General features: G+C 55.3%; 1 protein-coding gene across 3 annotated transcripts; it reads right to left on the bottom strand.

Moving 5' to 3' along the window:
* Positions 1 to 1,514: 1,514 nt before the first annotated feature.
* Positions 1,515 to 10,919, bottom strand: DLK2 (delta like non-canonical Notch ligand 2). 3 transcript variants are annotated; one of them, XM_048298876.1, is made up of 6 exons: positions 10,903 to 10,919; positions 8,352 to 8,453; positions 6,722 to 6,785; positions 4,229 to 4,359; positions 3,488 to 3,632; positions 1,515 to 2,916 (listed from the first exon to the last, which is right to left on the bottom strand). In XM_048298876.1, the coding sequence occupies exons 2-6, from the start codon at positions 8,422 to 8,424 to the stop codon at positions 2,154 to 2,156; spliced, it is 1,176 nt and encodes a 391-aa protein (XP_048154833.1). In that variant the 5' UTR covers positions 8,425 to 8,453; positions 10,903 to 10,919; the 3' UTR covers positions 1,515 to 2,153. The 3 variants fall into 3 exon arrangements, with proteins under 3 accessions (XP_048154833.1, XP_048154831.1, XP_048154830.1); XM_048298874.1 differs by lacking the exon at positions 10,903 to 10,919 and adding an exon at positions 10,605 to 10,658; XM_048298873.1 differs by lacking the exon at positions 10,903 to 10,919 and adding an exon at positions 8,794 to 8,863.
* Positions 10,920 to 11,826: the final 907 nt, after the last annotated feature.

The raw sequence follows: 11,826 nt of genomic DNA, 5'->3' as shown, positions 1-11,826 counted from the left end.
TTCAGGTCCTTGGCGCTTTTCCTCACCACACACGTATTTCCTTGTGAGATACAAGAGTGGTGCCTGCTCTGCACAAAGACAACCTACCTACTCTCTATTATTCCCAGAAGGCCTTTCCCAGCCCAGAAGGTTGCACCCAGGGACCTTGCTGCTTTTCCTCTGGTTTTCAGTGGAGAAGGCCTTCCCCTGAAGGGGCCAGAATGCAATTGCATTAAAGGCCTCTAAGGCTAGTTTATTTCAAGACCACTCCTTCAAGGGGAATTCTCTATCCCTCCTGCCATGTTCCCAGCTGCACAAACCCACAGCTGCTTTCAGTTTTAGGATCTTGCTCTTGCCATGGGCACCTTGGACTCAGTCTTGGGTTTTGCCGTTCTTCCCAACACTCGTAAGGCAATGCCTAACCCCCACCTTTGCTCTGCTGTCCTGAGATACATGCCATTCCTTTCCCTGAGGCTGTAGGAGCCATCCCCATCCCTGCAGACGGAGAATAAGGCAGGACAACTCCTGTGCCACAGTCTGGGTTTGCATTCTTGAGGCAAGTGATGGAGAGACTCATGAAGAACAAGTTGCTGATCTACTTGGATCTGCTGAGAGCAGAAGGTTGGTGTTCAGAGGTCCCTTGCAACCTAAATTGTTTTATGATGCTCTGATACACTGTTTCTGGGCTTGTACTTGTTTTATTTGATAAAGGTACATCATCCATTCGTGTATTAAAAAAATAATCTTTCTGATGAAGCTTCAGTCCCCTCTCCCAGCTCTCCCTCCTGCCTGAGTGGTCACTTCTTGGCTCTCTTTACACCACCTTGAACACAGCTCTGCAACCCTACAAGCCAGTAGTAGAGTTTGGCTTGAGGGTGGTTTGCCCCACTGCTTAGCCCTCTATGCCCATGAGGAGGCACAGAAATTCCTGGTCCTGGGAGAGAGACACTGCTTGCTGCACACCAGACCAGCACTGGCAGGAACAGACCTAGTACAAAAGCTAAGTGACCTGACCATCTACTGCCTCTTAGCCATGCTTCAGCAACAGTGGAGAAGGCAGTTTTGTGTCTGCTTTCTGTGTTCATCCCAGGCTCAGTAGCCTGTCCTCACATCCACTGTGGGGAGTTTAGCCTTTATTGTATCGAGAAACACTGCAATGACTGGTTTGAAGTTAGAGCCAGCTGCCTGCCTCAGGGTGAATGGGAGAGGAAAGGAGGACCTGGATCCTGTATTGCTCCTGAACCAGCCACAGTACAGCCTTGTCCATCTCCAGCTTCACCTATGAGGACATATGAGAAGGACCAGCTTAGGCCCAGAGGACCCCAGAGGAGAGCAAATAGTGAGGCAGATGTGTGCACTGCAGAGGCAAAGAAGCTTGGTCATTTGTGGCCAGACCAGAAAGGACGGCTTGGTAAGTGGGTCAAAAAAGACCCCATAATCATCAGGAGGAAAGTACAGAACGTGTTGGTAACCCCCAGGTTACAAGAGGAGGGTGCATCAGCCGGGGCAGAAGAAGGGTATGAGGAGACCTGCAATGATTTTCAAAGTCTCTTTGAACTGGCTCACAGAACCACAAGGCCAGGGAACAAGGGTGTTTGCTCACTCCCTAGGGACATGGCATCTGAAATGACAGCTTCCAGAAACAGCTAGGAACTACCCCATACAGTACTGCGGCAGGGAGACCCATGCAGCCACAACTGTCCCAAAGGCCCCAGAAGAAGCATCCCAACACCAGCAGAAATGAGGATAAAGCCCCTTCCCGTAGTCACAGAGAGGAGTTACAAAGGGCCTGGCAGTATTTGGGCTTGCAAGAGGGCTGTGCCCTCCTCAGCACGACCTGTCCTGTTTCTGAGCACTTGTGTCAGATGACACCGATGCTTGCATGGCACGGGCTGCTGCAAGCAGCACGCCATTGCTCCCCTGCGGGGCTGGCCCAACACAGCCCTGCTTTCAGATGCCCGTGGGTGCCAGCTGAGCCAGCCAAACAGGAGACAGCTCAGACCCAGGCAGGGCCATCACACCAATGCTCAACACCCAGGGTTTTGGTGACATGTTTGTTGCCCTGGGAGCCCTTCCCTGCTGCCCAGTCGGTGCCGGTGTGGCTCCGCAGGGTGCAGTTCCAAGGGTTTGCCAGCATGATGACCTGCCGTGGCCTGGTTCAGAGTCCTCGCAGCTCACAGCTCTGTGGTCTTCCTTGGCTCAATCAAGATGGTGTTGAGCATGCCCACCTGACACTCCTGGTCTTGGAGCTTTCTTGCAGCCTGAGAAGGGCTTTGGCACCAGTTCGACCTTTGACGGCCTCTCTGCCAGTTCCTCAGCATTAGCAGGACAGTGATGAGGACCAGCACTGCTGTCAGCACCCCGAACACCAGCACTGTCACCAGCTGGGCTTCGCTCAGCCCTGAGTCCCTTTGGGTCACCACCTCCTTCACAGAGATTTTCAACAACCCTCCCCCCGGCTCTTTCTCACTGTGGTTGGCCACACGCCGCCCCGTGACCACGGTCCTGACAGGCTCCGGCTGTGTCACCCCCGGCATCTCACTAGTGGTGCTTTTCACAGCCCCGGCATTCTCGTAGGGAGGAGACCAGGTGGGTTCAGGGACGGAGATCTCGCAGGTTTTGCCAGAGAAACGGTCAGGACACAAGCAGTCATAGTCATTGATGCGATCATAGCACTTTGCCCCATTTTTGCACGGCTGGCTGGCGCAGTCATTGATGTTGATGGTGCAGAAACGCCCTTCAAAGCCCACCTGGCACTGGCAGGAGAAGCGGTTAACGCCGTCGCGGCAGGTGGCCCCATTGGCACAGGGGCGCATCAGGCAGTCGTCCACATCATGCTCACAGAGAGCCCCCACAAAGCCAGCGAGGCACCGGCAGGTGAAGTTACTGGCAAAGCCATTTTCATCTTGACATTGCCCACCATTTTTGCATGGAGACCTGTGTGGAGAGAGCAAGGATAGGTCATGGCCCTGGTGACCAAGCAGCTTCCGCCGCCCCAGGGAGGTACACACACAGAGCTGCTTGCATGGTCAGTGTGTCCAGCTCTCTCCGTGGGGGGAGCTATCTCAAGGAGAAGACTGGGTGGGAGTTTTTGCCTCCTCAAAGGCTGTGGCTGTGCACAGGCCCACCACCCACCAGGGAAGGTCTTCAGCCAAATGATCTAAAGAGGAAACATGCCCTCCTGATGTTCCCCAAAGGCATCATGGATGTCAGCTCATCACACCTACAGCAGTTTGGCTGCCTGGGAGATGAGATGTCCCAGGCATGATGAATAGATGAACAGATTCCTGTCCTCCTAGAGCAGGGACAGGAATCTGTTCAGGTTGCAACAACACCCTTGCCCCGGTGGGACCATGCACTGCATGCTGCTTAACCAAAGCCAGAGGTGATTTTGGCTTAACTCCATTAGTGTATGGAAATTCACAGATAACAAGCCAAGCTGGGCCTCCACTTGGCAGTGTGGGACCTGAAGTTAATGCTGTCTTGTAATTTCACTGCAGTGTCTCACCCTGCCTTCTCGCATGGCCCTGTCTTCATCTCACAGTCCTTCCCGTGGAAACCTTCTGGACATAAGCAGGAATACTCCCCATCTCGATCGTAGATACACTGTGCCCCATTCTGGCATGGGGACTGGTGTTCGCAGATGTGTATGTCTGAGGGGAAAAAACAGTGTGAATTAGGGAGAAAGGAGGCCAACTCAGTGCAAACACAACCCACCAAACCCCCTGGGGATGGAGAAATGGCAAGAGCCTCTCCCTTCTCCCCTCCAATGGGCACTTGCAGCAACAGAAGTGCAGTGCCTGTGTGGTTGTGAAGATGCTGTGCATGCCAACTGTCCGACCAGTGGAGACCCCATGAAAGAGAACAGTCTCTGGGGCTGGAGAAGGGGAGTCCACCAGCCACCTGCTGAAGGCAGGAAGCCTTGGGGAAAGCAGGGGATGCTGCTTGGAGTCCTGATGCAGCATGGGAAATGCAATGAGTTCATCTGCTCCATTTCCTGAGGCTGGCCAGCATCATGCCAGCTCTTGCCACGCAGCCAGGGAGCAAGTACCAGCAGTCTGACCTCTTTTGCAGGAAGGGAATGGTCCCAGCTGTGGCAGCCAGGCAACATCCCATCTCCCAGGCAGCCAAAACGGCATCACCCAGGTGGCTTCTGGCTACGTTGGCTATGTTGGCTGACATATCCATGAGGATGTGCTGGGCTTCTGCCCTCAGCACCAGAGGCCGGAATGTCAAGCCCACAACTCACCTTTGTCACAGAACTTGCCAGCCCAGCCGGTGTGACAGATGCACTGCCAAGGCTGGTGGCACGTCCCGTGAAGACATCCCGGCATACGCACGCACTCCTCGCAGTACTCCCCCTCCCAGCCTGGATCGCACCTGCAGGGGGACAGGGCATAGCAGCATAATCAGATCCAAGCAGGGACTGCAGAAAAGCTGGCTGTGTGCTGTGCAGGGTTCCCACAAATACAGCAGTGCTTGGAAACCCTCCCAAAGGCCCCATAGACCTCCTGGCTCCCTCCTCCAGCGGTAAGTACAGGCATCTCATCTATCCAAGGAAGCAAGCAGACAGAGCAGGAGCAGACTCACCCTCTGCAGCCAGGAAGGGTAAGTGGACAGCAACAGAGCTCAGCAGCTTCACTATCACTGCCCTCATACCTCTGCTCCAGCCAGCCGCTCTGTATACGCCACTGCATTAGCTCAGCAATTCCCACGCCTCCCACAGCATGCAGCCACTCTGACAGGCAGACAAAAGCCCGTCCCTAACCCTGAACTTCTTGAGGGAAAGGGACAAGAGGCCACTGAGGTCTGTGTGTTTCACTGTTCCTCTCTGCATTCTAATGTGTGTCATTTTTTCTCTGGAGTGCACTGTAATCCAGCTGTGAAACCTTGCCTGCTATGGCTGGTGCACAGAACAGACTTATCAGCTGGCTCACAAGGGCAGTACAATGGGAAAACCTGGGGCACACAACGAGCCTTCTGGCCCCAGAAGAGCAGGGCGGGGGCAATGACTAAGTAAAGCCAAGATGCATTGCTCCAGTGGCAGGCATCCCTCAGACCTGCCAGCTCCAAGGGGGAAAGCAAGTGATAACAAGATGAGAGCTGAGAGGAGGTGGCACCAAGCCACAACAAAAGCTATACTCAAACCAGCATGAAATTAAACCTAACAAAAACAACACAGTTTCTAGAGTAAGGAAGGGGATTCATTTTGATGGCTGGGGCTCATTTCAGCTTTTTTGGGCTGGCCCAAGGCTGCCCTTTCAAACCTGGGCTGGCTGTTGTCACTGTATGTTGTTCCAAAGAGATTAGGAATGAGAAAAATGGTTAAATATATATGTATATGTTAATTAATACGTTAATTAGAGGCTTTTTGATGGGAATGGAGGTGATACCATGTGCCTGATATAGTCTGGGGAAATACATTCATACCTGGGCAGCCCTGAGCAGAGGGATGTGGACACCCCTACCCTCCAGTACCTGCAAGGAGCAGGTGTCATCAGCTCCTTCCACTTCTCCAAAAGGGAGCTGGCCAACCTAAAAATTGCCAGCGAGGGGGCCAGGTAAGCAGCCAAGTCTCCCTGAGTTTGAGGTGATTTTAAGGTACTGCCAAGCTGCAAGGTTCAGCAAATACTCTGGAGGCCTGAAATCGGCAGCAGCAACTCACGTGGAAAGATCTGCAGCTGGAACACCTGCCACATGGTGACATGTGGCCTTTCTCACCGGGGCTTGGCAGCACCCAACCAGCCACAGCTGCTGAAAGGGCTCAGGGAGGAGCTCTATGCAGCTGCAAAGGGGGGCCCAGCAAAACCAGAGCTAGACACTCCCTGGCAAGAACAAGTGGCCCAGGTGTGGTGTAACACTGGGGGCTGTCCTGTGAAAGGGGGCTGACCATGCCCTGGGGAGGAGAACATTGGGTAGTCTGTCCCCTTGCAGCCACAGGTGTCCCAGCCAGCCCTGAGCAGCCTTTGCCTCCTGGTTCTGCCTTGCAGAATGGGGGCTCCAGATGGTCCTACAGTGGGACAATAGGCAGTGGGTCTGTGGCAGCCCAGAGCAGTTATATGGGTGCTTCCCAGGCTGAAGTGCAGGGTCAGGCTCTGAGCTTTGACCCTGCGGGATCTGGGCATCAGCTGGAGCTGGGATGCCAAGTACCACATAAGCACTTCTGCTGCAGTAGTTCACAGCTTGCTGGTAAACCCTTTATGAAAACATCCAAAGATCCCCACTACAGCTCAGGCTTCTGAGAGGGGACCCTTGAGGCCCTCAGTTATATGCATGCTGCAGGTCTTCTCTTCCATGCCCCAGGGAGAGCACCTCCACCTCAATCAACGAGGAGGCCAAGCAAGCTGGCCAACCCTCATGTCTGCCCTGCTGCCTGATGACTTTCCCCCATCATATCTGAGCCTGAAGGCTGCTTCCCATCACCCAGGCACAACTGGGCTGTCCTAGGCTTCCCTCTAGACAAAAAGGGCTCAGCGGAATAACACTGGTCAGTGTGTGAAGGTGAGCACCCTGGAAGCACTGGAGCAAAGGCTAGAGGGAACCAGCAAGAGGCTGAGGCATCAAAATCTCTCACTCCAGAGGGTGTCAGGTAAGAAGAGAGCAGAGTCATTGATTCCACGTGTGGGGGAGTGGAGGAGGAAGTGCTTCAGCTCTGGGCAGGGGTGTAGGCACCAAGGATACAGCATCAAGGGAGGGAGAGCAGTACAGTCAGGAGCAGCAGAGAGCCAAAGACAAGCCATACCTGCACTTCCCATCCTGGTCACAGCAGCCGTGGGCAAGATTACAGCGCTCACTGCAGTCATCCCCTACAAGACAAGAGACATGTGGAGTTGGATTAAGCAGAGACTATAGATGATTCCAGATATGTCCATGGCCCTGGGTTTTTCCTTAAGTGCTCAGCCTACCCTTCCTCAGAACTGTAATGTGGGGGACCTTCCTTTCATTGGCTGGATGCCACACAAGAAATGAGGATTTCACAGTAACCCAAGCAGCAGTAACACTGTCTTTATTGAGGAATAGGGCTCTGCTTCAAAACTACCCGATCTCTGGTCATCTTCCCCACCTTCTCTCTGCTGCCTCCCTTAGATTTTTGGCCCTTCTGGGCAAGAGCTGGTGTTGCCCATGCATTAAGACAACTTGTGTAATAGGGACTGACCCACCTGGGACCTTGGTCCCACAGTCTTGCAGCAAGTATGGTGGGAAAGCTCAGGGACAGGTACTGCAAGGGGCACAAAGGGACCAAGGATGGAAATGGAAAGAATGGTTCTTCTTTATCTCCCAGAATGCCATCATCCCCCAGGACAGCTATTGGCCCAGAGCAGTCTGATGGGAGTTCCTGCACTCTTCCAGGACCCAGCTGCCAGCACTCCCCTTCCAGCACAGGGAAGCAGGACTTGGCATCACATGGGGCCAGGTATCCAGTTCTGTTTATTTATTTAAAGGCCACAGAAGCTGTAACTGAGCCATGGCCTCACTGTGCCACTTCTCTTCCTCTCCTTCATGCCAGGTGTTCCCTTTCATCTCCACCTTCCCCTCTCCCCCATCACTTGCTCGCATCTTAGCTCCACAGGGGAGCTGGTTCACTCTGGCTCCACAAGCAGTAGGACTAGAGCAAATGTCAAGAAGCAGGGGGTTTCTCCAGAAGCCTTGTGCAACCCCAGGCCAGGCCCAGGACGTGAATGTCCTTACCTGAGCCCCTCCATCCTGGACCAAAACAGGTTAAAGCCTCCATGCCTAGAGATGCTCTCAGGCTTTCCCAAGCAGCATTTTGTGCTGCCTGGGAAAACGAACAGGGGAAGAAATCCCCTGGGCATGCAGTTTTGCTGCAGTGAGGCAGCAGGTCCCACTGTACCAGGTGAGAGCCTCCTAAAACAAGTCACTATGGAGCTGGAGCAGCATCCTGGGACTGCTCAGGCCCAAGCCTGAGTATTGTCACCTTTCCTATTTGTAACCATCTCTCCTGGCATATGGCTTTGGGAATTCATTGCTTATCTGGAGCAGGGATAGAGCAAACTAATCTTTGGGAAAGGATTTTGTCTGACTGGATCCAGGATTAGCTGTTCACTTTTGGAACCTTCTTCCCCCTGAACAGGCTCATTGGTTTGGGAACCCATTCACCCTCGCTGAGGGAGACAGAGCAGCAGGGATGTCTCACTGCCAGTCTGCTCAGGCACTGCCACCCCTGTGGGCAAGGATTTCTAAGGTGCCTCCAGTGTCACACCCCAAGTGATTAATGACTGGGCAGCATTTTCTGCTTTTCCAGGTCAGACCATTTCTATTTTGCGTGGAAAACTGAGGAGACTTCAGCAATGCCAAGGACAGGTTTGGAAAGATGGATATGAAAGAGAAGGACCCTGTCTACAGAGACTCACCTTGCACAAGCTGGTGATGGGCCAAGAGGATCCAAATCAAGGACATGAGCTGGAGACAGAAGCTCCTGAGCATGGTCAGTGTGGCCCCACCGAGATGAACACCTACAGAGAGAAAAAGAGCAAGCTCAGCAAAAACTTTTGGCTGACACCACAATTTCATTTCACACATCTCTTTCTTTCCACTACCTGTGAGTTTTTGAATTGAAACATCCAGTTTTATACAGACTTGTCACCACACTCCCCTCTGTCCTTCCAGACTCCTTCCTCTAAGTCAGCATTGGGGCACTAAGAATTAAAAAGCTTTTGAAAATGTGTGTACAGGAGAACCGAGTGTGCACACTCAATCCTGAGTGTGTAATAGCTCAGGCTGTTACACCACATCTTAGAGCACCCGCCCCTGGTAGCTGCTGTCAAGAGAGCAGAAACCTCCAGAAATACCAACCCAGCTGTGGGGACCTTAATCTTCGCTCCCTAGATCTGGGAGGCTTCAGCTTCATGTTAAATAAAGTCCTCCTGTGCACATTCAAATGAATAGATAGGCTGAGTGTATTTTACAGTGCCCAGGCTGCTTTTCAGCTGCAGGAGAGGAGGCAGTCCAGCAGATCTAGCAGAGGAGCAGGCAGTAAACAGCAGCCAAGCAAGAGAGTGAAGCAACAGGCACTAGAGCTGGGCTGCAGCCCCCGGCAGGAAAGGCGAGCACACATCTCTCAGTAGGTGCGGTCCTTTTCCTCAGCTGTCCTGCAGAGAGCCCCGTCAGCCCAAGCTTCCTGCACCCATCTATTTTCCGACCGCCTCTTGCCCTCTTGAAGTAGCATTAAATACTTTCCAAAAATGCTTCATTCCCTCCCAGCCTTCTGGGGTTGTTAAGGGCAGGAAATTCAAGGGTGATATCATAAATATATTACTGTAATGAGATGGGAGGGGTTAAACAGTTCTGTTAGGAGAATGGTGAAGGTATGGAGCAGACTCTATCCAGCTGCGTGGGTGTGATGAACAGGGGCCATTCTGCTTTCAGCTTGACTCTTTAGCTCTGGAAGGTTGTGTTTGGTTCATAGTTGTGTGAGAGACTTCTAAGATGGGGATGTAAGTCCTCCCACCCACCTACACGTACACATGCATTGCAGGAAGAGGTTTTGGGGTCCCTGCTAAGAGCTTCACCTGCCTGGACCAGACAAAATAGCCCATAAAAGCAATGATATTGCTTGAAGCATCCCTCCAGCAAACAAACCACCACCGACAAAGGATGCAGCATTTTCAGAGGGGCTACAGGATGTTATTGTCACTGCCCCAGTCAAATCCCACCATGGATTGCTGCATTCTCCCTCCTCACAGCCCCTTTGACACCATGCTTGCAGGACCCTCCTTCGCCTCCTGCCCCTAAACACCGGGCAGTGGCAAACAGCTGCTGCATTTCAGGGGAGGGTGAAGCAATTGCTATGAAACTTAAAAAATAATTTAGGGCTGGAGAGGGAGTATCATGTTCCTTCAGGACTGTGAGAAGCGTAAGCTCTGACCACATGTCATTGCAAAGGCTGTTTTTCCCCACAGCTCCCCACTCGAGGCACAGCCTCTCAGACCTCCTGATGTAGTCACCCCATGGGTGCTACTCCCAGCAGAACCCCCGGGGTCGCCCCGGACCGCGGCATCCTGGGCTGCAGGTGGTGCCCAGGAGAGGTGTGAGCAGCTCCCACCTGGGCAGGCCTGGCTTTGGGTCGCAAGGACACGGGCGAGGGAACTCCCTCCATCCCACTCCTCCGCGTCTGCCTGGCCGGGCTGGGGGCTACCAGACCTCCAGGTGCTGCGAGGACGCCCCCCGAGCCTATTAACCTCCCTCTCGAGGGTATTAGGGACCTCTGTGCGCCTGGGGACTACCAGGGACATCCCCAGGACGCGGAGTATCAGGCACTGCCCCTAGTCTGAGGGCTATCGGGACCCCTCCGGACTGGGGTCGGGGGGCAGGGGTGGGAACCCGGGGGATGCCGCGCCGCTGCGGCTCGCCGCGCCTGTCCCCCCGCCCCCCTCCCCCCGGGGTTTGGGACCACCCCAAGCCCCAGTGCCCCCCGGAGAGGCACGGCCACGGGGGTGCTCGCCTTTCCCCCACCCCACCCTACGGCCGTCCCCGGAGGGGACTCTCCGCAGAGCCCCGCCGGTCCCCCTGCGGCCGGGGCGGCGGCGAGGAAAGGGGGCCGGCCGGGCTGGGGGGCTGGGGGGGCCCGGGTCCCCGCCGTGCGCTGTTCCCCGGCCCCTGCTCACCTCGGCGACGCGGCGGGTCGTGGGGCTACCGCGGGGCGCGGCGGCGGGGGGCGGCCATGCCCGGTGCGGCGGCGGCGGGGCTGGCGAGGCGCGGGGCTGCGGAGGGAGCTGCTGCCGCCGCGTGTGCCGCGCCGCTCCGCCCGCCGCCGCCGCTGCCGTGCAGCCCCGGCCGCCTGCCAGCGGCTGCGTGTGCCTGCACATCCCCGCTCCCTCCCCGGGACATCCCGCCTCCCGCCGCCCCAAACCGCAGGCAGCCCCCGACCCGGCCCGCCCTGCCCGCTCACCCCTGCCCGCTCACCCCTGCCCTGCTCCCGCCGCCGGGGGCGGGGGGGACCCCGGCACGGCCCCGCCCGTCCCCCACCGCCCCGGGGCAGCTGCGGCTGCGAGGGCTCACCGGCCCCGGCACCGACTCGCAGAGCATGGAGAGGTGTCCCGGGCTGGCAGTCCTCCGCAAGGGCGCGGCCTTGCTGGAGGGACCCCCGCCCCGGGCTCGGGAGGGGGCTGCAGCGCTCGCCGCCCTCGCTTGGGGCAGGGGCTCGGTCCCGCGGGGCACTGAGCCTCTCAGAAATAGGTGCGCGATGATCTGAGCCTTCGTTTTGCTCAGATTATCTGAAATAATAGTAATAAGTGAAAACGCCTCCTGCAGCCCCTCCCTGACGGCCCCGGGGTCCACTAAGACACCTCCACTGGCAAACTGTAGGGTTAAGAAGCCCCATCCTTAAAATAAAGGTTCAACTTGTAATGGTTACCCCAGAAAAAATAAGCCATCCAGAGAAGCTGTGGTCTCTAGCGTTTCTCTCGCTGCCACTCACAAGATGTGGGCACCAGCACTTCAGTGGACAGTAAGGAACAATAAGGCAACTGTGGGAGAGGGTCTGGGCTGTCACATATTCAGAAGGAACAGCTGCCCACTCTCCTCCTCACCTTGCATGGCCTTTCTGCTACTTGACAAGATCGTGTCTGTCACCTTCAAAGGTCCTAGCAATCCTTAATCAGATTACAAGTTCACATCAGTCAGCCCTTTTCTAGCCCTGTATCCTACATGGTTTGCTGGTTTTCACCAGGAAGGAAGAAGAACCATGTCCTACAGGCACTTGGTGGATGCTTTCACACTCCATCTCATCTCACTAGACAAAGCTCAATCCAGCCCTGCTCTCACCTTCTCCAATCCCCCCGGCCCTCTGCAGTTCCTGACAGCCCTGTCAGCACCCTGTGGCAGCCA

The sequence above is a fragment of the Corvus hawaiiensis genome, chromosome 3 (genome assembly GCF_020740725.1).
Source record: "Corvus hawaiiensis isolate bCorHaw1 chromosome 3, bCorHaw1.pri.cur, whole genome shotgun sequence".
Lineage (NCBI taxonomy): Eukaryota > Metazoa > Chordata > Aves > Passeriformes > Corvidae > Corvus > Corvus hawaiiensis.
Note: the sequence above shows the minus strand (reverse complement) of the source record. Positions and strands in the feature narration are given on the sequence as shown.

Bases quoted from the DNA above. Each gene is read 5' to 3' on its own strand.
- DLK2 (XM_048298873.1), bottom strand. From the start codon at position 8,848: ATGAAGCTGAAGCCTCCCAGATCTAGGGAGCGAAGATTAAGGTCCCCA. The intron at 8,454-8,793 runs GTTGGTATTTCT...TTCTCTCTGTAG, and splicing joins ATTAAGGTCCCCACAGCTGG to GTGTTCATCTCGGTGGGGCC. The intron at 6,786-8,351 runs GTGAGTCTCTGT...CTTGTCTTGTAG, and splicing joins CCATCACCAGCTTGTGCAAG to GGGATGACTGCAGTGAGCGC.